Source organism: Nicotiana attenuata, unplaced genomic scaffold (genome assembly GCF_001879085.1).
Source record: "Nicotiana attenuata strain UT unplaced genomic scaffold, NIATTr2, whole genome shotgun sequence".
Lineage (NCBI taxonomy): Eukaryota > Viridiplantae > Streptophyta > Magnoliopsida > Solanales > Solanaceae > Nicotiana > Nicotiana attenuata.
Window position 1 is genome coordinate 245,656 of NW_017670392.1, and position 6,077 is coordinate 251,732.

At 39.5% G+C, this 6,077-nt stretch overlaps 1 protein-coding gene across 2 annotated transcripts; it reads left to right on the top strand.

Moving 5' to 3' along the window:
• The first annotated feature begins 422 nt into the window (after window positions 1-422).
• On the top strand, window positions 423-2,188 carry LOC109238771 (inactive leucine-rich repeat receptor-like protein kinase CORYNE). Of its 2 annotated transcripts, none has more exons than XM_019405247.1 (2): window positions 423-1,446; window positions 1,569-2,188. In XM_019405247.1, exons 1-2 carry the CDS (start codon window positions 653-655, stop codon window positions 1,867-1,869), a joined length of 1,095 nt encoding a protein of 364 aa, XP_019260792.1. In that variant the 5' UTR covers window positions 423-652; the 3' UTR covers window positions 1,870-2,188. The 2 variants fall into 2 exon arrangements, with proteins under 2 accessions (XP_019260792.1, XP_019260793.1); XM_019405248.1 differs by having other exon boundaries at window positions 1,572-2,188.
• The last annotated feature ends 3,889 nt before the right edge of the window (window positions 2,189-6,077 follow it).

A 6,077-nucleotide genomic window follows, 5' to 3' on the forward strand; every position in this document is an offset into this window, starting at 1 on the left:
CACCTCTTCGTCATACTACTGAACTATGTGAAGTTTAGACATATTTGATTTTCACTTCTTAGTTTTGGTATTTTCATTTTCTAGTTGCTTCTCCAGTTTGCTTTTGCTAGTTTGTTCTTTAAAAATGAGAGAAGACAAGACCTATAGTTGGCAAGTGAAAGCAAGTGAAACCTGTTGACGGGTTGGCAGAGAAATAAGGAAGCCTTATGTGTAAAGTGATCGGGGTAAATTTATCATTTCAATATTTTATCCATGTATTACTAATACATGTATTAGTTATTCCATCTTCTACCCCACATAAAATAATACACAGATTGACTCATAACTTATACATGTATTATTTATGCATAATTGAAAAATGTCAACCAAACATGATATTAGTTATGCAGAATTTTATACAAAATAACTATTGCCTACCAAACATGGTATAAATTATATTACCCCTTATACATGAATAACCTTTCTTCTAACCGGCTACCAAACAACCTCTAACTGCTTTAATTCTTTGTTATCTGCGCAGTCATAATCTCTTTCTGAGCTCCTTCTTCCTGTGCTAGTGAGAGGGAAAAGAAAGTCTTTTTGTGGTGCTTAAATTCCAGTATACCAAATTCTAATTAATTTCCTCTCTACCTTGACATCATAATTTTTTTCCATGGGGAAGACAAAGCTTATCTACTATGCAGGTTTCAAAGTGGGGTTTTTGTGGGTGCAGCTGAGGTGTGTAGAGTGCCAAAGAAGGATGATAATCTCCACAGCCCCTTCCCAGTCTCAAAGGGTTTTTCTGAGTATTCTGTTTGGGATGTTAACTGGATTGATTTGTGCACTTGTCTTTGCTTGGCTTGTTCGTAGCTTTGTTCGTTACATAAACAAACCCCCAATTCTCAAAGGCCCTGTTGTATTCTCTCCTAAAATTCCAGCCAAGACTCTGCAATCAGCTCTAATTGCTAATGACGCCCAGTTGCTTGGGTCAAGTAGATACTACAGGACTGTTCTTGACAATGGGCTTACTGTTGCAGTCAAGAGGCTGGAACCCTTTGAGTTGCAGAGCAAGTCTTTGAAGAGAAGAATACAGCAGGAAGTTGAAGTGATTGCTAGTTTGAGGCACAGAAACTTGATGAGTTTAAGGGCTTACATCCGGGAATCGAATAGGTTTTTTTTGGTCTATGATTATGTGCCTAATGGGAGTCTTGAAGATGCAATGAACAAAGTTAGGGAAAACCAGCTGCAGCTTAGCTGGGAAGTAAGACTCCGAATTGCTGTTGGGATTGTCAAGGGTCTTGAGTATCTTCACTTTTCTTGTAACCCTAGAATCCTGCATCGCAATCTGAAGCCCACAAATGTAATGTTGGATGCTGAGTTTGAGCCTAGGTTAGCAGATTGCGGTTTGGCCAAAATTTTGAATCTCCCTGTTGCACCATCAAGCTATGGTCCTCCTGAGAACTGCAGGTATCCAATTATTGACATTAGACTTTGATTAAACTTGACAGTGTAGGGTGGCTTCAATTCTGTTCAGCCATGTTTGATTTTAGAACTAATTCTCTTCTGTTTCACATTGTTAATTTCTGCAGCAGGTATACTGATAAGAGTGATGTATTCAGCTTTGGGGTCATATTGGGTGTTCTATTAACTGGAAGGTACCCAACGGATCCCTTCTTCGGGGATACAAGTTTAGGGCGGTGGCTTCAGCGTTTGCAGGAAGCAGGCGATTCTCGAGAAGCATTAGATAAGAGTATTCTCGGGGAAGAGATTGAGGAAGATGAGATGCTAATGGCTGTTAAAATAGCAGTTGTATGCTTATCAGACATGCCTGCTGATCGCCCTTCCAGTGATGAGCTCGTTTCCATGCTCACCCAATTAAATAGCTTTTGATTAATTAGCTAAATATACAAGTTAATCAAGCTGTTTGTTGCTCGCTTTTTTTTTTTTTTTTTTGGATCCAAATATTTCAAAGTTGTTCTTTTGGCTTTCGCAATGAAAGGGGTGTGTAGTTGGCTCATTCCTGCAACTATTATCAGAAAGCACTTGAAATTATCAGTAATTGATTGATCTTCTTGTATGTAGATTGAGTAATCTTGTTAATCAAGTGCTGTTATGTAACATACTTGCCCACTGATAATAGTATGTGTACATCGGAGACATTTGCATTGATATTCTTTTAATGATGGGTGTTTTAGTGGGGGTTGCTTTGGCTGTCCTTTTGCAAGACAGCTTATGTTTAGAAATCACGACTTCTTCGGGGCTTGGAAAAGCAAGTCTGTTTTTGACATTTCAAACTAGCTCAAAACTTTTATCTCCTTTAATATTGTGGTGGTCCGACACTTGCCACGAAGGATCAATCTGAATTACATTTACAAGTACATCAATTGTTTAGGGTAAGAATTGCACGGGACCCCTATTTGGTCGCCCCCATTTAATCTATATTCATTTTTTTTTTAAATTTTTTTAACTTGTACTTACTTTTTAATCAACTTCAGCCCACTTTCTCCTCATTCGATTTCTTCTTCTTCTTCTTCTTCTTCTGTTGCGGTTGGTGCTGCTATGAAACAGAGGCGGAGCCAAGATTTAAATTTTATGGGTTCAGGATTCTAGTTTTTTGAATTTACTGGGTTCTAACTTAATAATTTATACGTATTCAATGAATTTCGTAGGACAAATATAAGGTTTGAACCAAAATTACTGGGTTCGGCCGAACCCGTAGCCGAAAGGCTGGCTCCGCCCCTGCTATGAAACTTTAGTTCATGTGGGTGATTGTTATAAGTATGTTTATTTTAAAAACAAATTATAAATAACTTTCTAAAGTAAGTTCTAAAGAAGATGATAGTAACTTGTTGGATTCAACTTTGTACATTATCAATGCATTTTAAACTGTTGTGCTAAATCATTGATCTAGTTTTTTAAGTTACTAATTCTAGTTATGATATACTTATTATCTGTACAAAAAATCAATTACATGATAGCATAAAACATGCTGAAGTTCAGCAAATATAGAATAAAACTTCAGCTAAAACATGCTTAAGTTCAGCAAATAGAGAACAAAACTTCAACTACTAGAATGTTTAAGTTCAGCAATTACAAACAAAAACTTCAGCCAATACAAAGTTTACGTGAAAAACTTCAGCTAAAAGATGCTGAAGTTCAGCAATTACAAACAAAAACTTCAGCAAATAGAGACCAAAACTTCAGCTACTAGAATGCTTAAGTTCAACAATTATAAACAAAAACTTCAGCCAACACTAAGTTACGTGAAAACTTCAGCTAAAACATGCTGAAGTTCAGCAATTACAAACAAAAACTTCAGCACACTTGGTTCAACAATTTTTGCTACTTCAGGCCCGTCTACTAGAATGCTGAAGTTTGTGTGATTGCCTTTGCTACTTCAGGCCCGTATGCTGAAGTTACGCGAAAAAGTGGGTATGCTTATAATTTTGTTTGCAAAGCAGGTACAAGTTAAACTTGACCAAAAAAGCGGGTATAGTTGCAAATGCCCCCTGTTTAGGTGTTTTGAGATGGTATGTCAGAAGAAAGTAACATAGGTCCCAGTAAATAGCAAGTTGTGGCATATAAAAAGAAAAAAATAGTTCCCTTGAAACAAAACTTTACTTATTCAACCACTAGTAAAGAATTTTTTCGTTTTGACTTTGTATACTGTTGAAATCGGGTTCGTCTATGCCATGGTAGATCGGGCTCGGAACACGAGGGACTGAAGATCGACCATAAGTCCCACCGGAGCAGAGCCCGAAGTCAGAATGTCTGTTTACGAGAACATTGAGTCCGTGATCCCGGAATCGACCCTGACCCCGAACGAGCTTGAAGAAACATTGTTAGCATAATGTATACGGTCGAAATCATGTGTCCCCAATTTAGTAGGCTCGAGAGGTCGCATCGAGAACAGGTCCAACATTTATCGAGCTCGAGGGCAGAATATGAGGCTCGAAGATCCAAATGTTCGAGGAACATCGGAGCCGAGTATCGCCAACCTCGAGATAATACCGTTATGGATTTGTAACAGAAAGAGCAAGATTCCCGCCACGTCCCAAGATCGTGGCATAAATTTCGGATTAGATTTGTACGAGTTAGTACGAATCCGTACCAAGCGGTTAAATAGCTGTCCTAATAAGATTCCTTACTATAAATAGAAAATGCACCTTATTTTAGGGTCCCCCTACTAAATAAAGGGGACCCCAATCATTTGTAAACCATCATCAATTGTTGGCAAAAGAATATACTCTCTTACTTTCTTGCTCATTATTCATCGAATTGTCTCTTAACTTTATTGTGTTTACTTTCCTGTTCTTGCTGACCTACCTCGAGGCCATCTAGCTCGAGGTCAAGACTTGCTTAAGCACTGGTTTGATTCAACTTTCTTCTCTAGTTTATACGTTTGATTTCTTATTTATTAATTAGTATTGAACTAAATCACGTATCTTTAAAACCAAAAATAAGTTTAATTGTTACTCGTATTTTCGAGGTAAACAGTTTGGCGCCCGCCGTGGGGATAAAAATAATAGTGATTATTTCAATACTGATTCTGATAACACACATTATTTTCACACTTGTTCTTGTCAAGAATTTTTGTTCTCAGGTTAAAACATGTCAAACTCACAAAACGCACCCGTACATGGCGATGATGGCCTTGGATTTCACTGGGAAAACAACAATGTAATTGCTCCGGGAGCCGGTGTACCATTGATTAACCCTGGGGAAGTGCCGAATGTGAAGCCAGTCGATGTTAGTTCACACATTGCTTTGAACGTGGATTTAGGCGCAGACCTCGGAGGAAGTGTATGCAGGGAAGTCCGATCTGGTGGCCAAGGACCGCAGGGTGTAGGAGATGAGGGAGTTAGCCTTCAAGTAATATTCAAGATGCTACAAGCTCAATAGGTTTCTATCGCTCAGCTTCAAAGTTAGCGTAAAACTCCAAGTGTGGTCGAGCCAGAAATCACTCGTCGTACTGAGCCGGTGCCTAAAAGATCAAACGGTAATGGCTCGGGGACTGACCCCACGATTATGAGGATGCTCGAAGAACTCACCAAAAGAATCAAGTCGGGGGAGAAAAAGGTTGAGGATAATGACAAAAAGGTGGAGATGTATAACTCCCGTGTCGATCAAACACCGGGAGCATCCCCGATCTTGAAAGGTTTGGATGCCACGAAATTCGTACAAAAGCCATTCCCTCCGAGTGCGGCTCCTAAGCCTATTCCTAAAAAGTTTCGTATGCCCTATATACCTAAGTACAACGGGACGAGCGATCCTAATGAACACATTACCTCGTACACTTGCGGGATTAAAGGAAATGACTTAAATGATGATGAGATCGAGTCGGTTTTGTTTAAAAAATTTGGGGAAACTTTGTCAAAAGTAGCAATGATTTGGTATCACAACTTGCCACCGAATTCTATCGATTTATTTGCTATGTTAGTGGACGCCTTCGCAAAAGGCACACGCCGGGGCCATAAAGGTTGAGATAAGGATATCGGACGTTTTTGAGATAAGACAGAGGAATGATGAGATGCTAAGGGAGTTCGTATCCCGATTTCAAATTGAGAGAATGGAATTACCACCGGTCTCGGATGATTGGACCGTGCAAGCTTTTACCCAAGGGTTGAACGAGCGGAGTTCGATCGCGTCATGACAGTTGAAGAAAAATCTGATCGAGTATTCAGCTGTGACTTGGTTAGATGTACATAATCGTTACCACTCGAAGATCAGGGTTGAGGACGATCAGTTGGGAGCCCCCTCGGGTTCAGTTCATCTTAATAGATTGGCAGTTAAGGCCCTGGGGGATACAAACAGGGAACCGAGATCAAATAGGGAACGGTATCATCCATATGTCGTAGATCAAAGAAACAACGGTTCGGGGCACAACCTTCCTCAGAATGATCAAAGAAATGACCGAGGAAAAAATTCTCAAGGACTCATGAGTTAGAATGGTTTTGATATACATACAGATCCTGCGGAAGCACCTCGGTTATCGAAGTATAATTTCAGTGTTGATACATCGGGGATCGTATCAGCTATTGGAAGGATCAAAGACACCAGGTGGCCAGGCCTATACAAACTGATCCTTCTCAAAGAAA

Bases quoted from the DNA above. Each gene is read 5' to 3' on its own strand.
- LOC109238771 (XM_019405247.1), top strand. From the start codon at position 653: ATGGGGAAGACAAAGCTTATCTACTATGCAGGTTTCAAAGTGGGGTTT. The intron at 1,447-1,568 runs GTATCCAATTAT...TAATTTCTGCAG, and splicing joins GGTCCTCCTGAGAACTGCAG to CAGGTATACTGATAAGAGTG.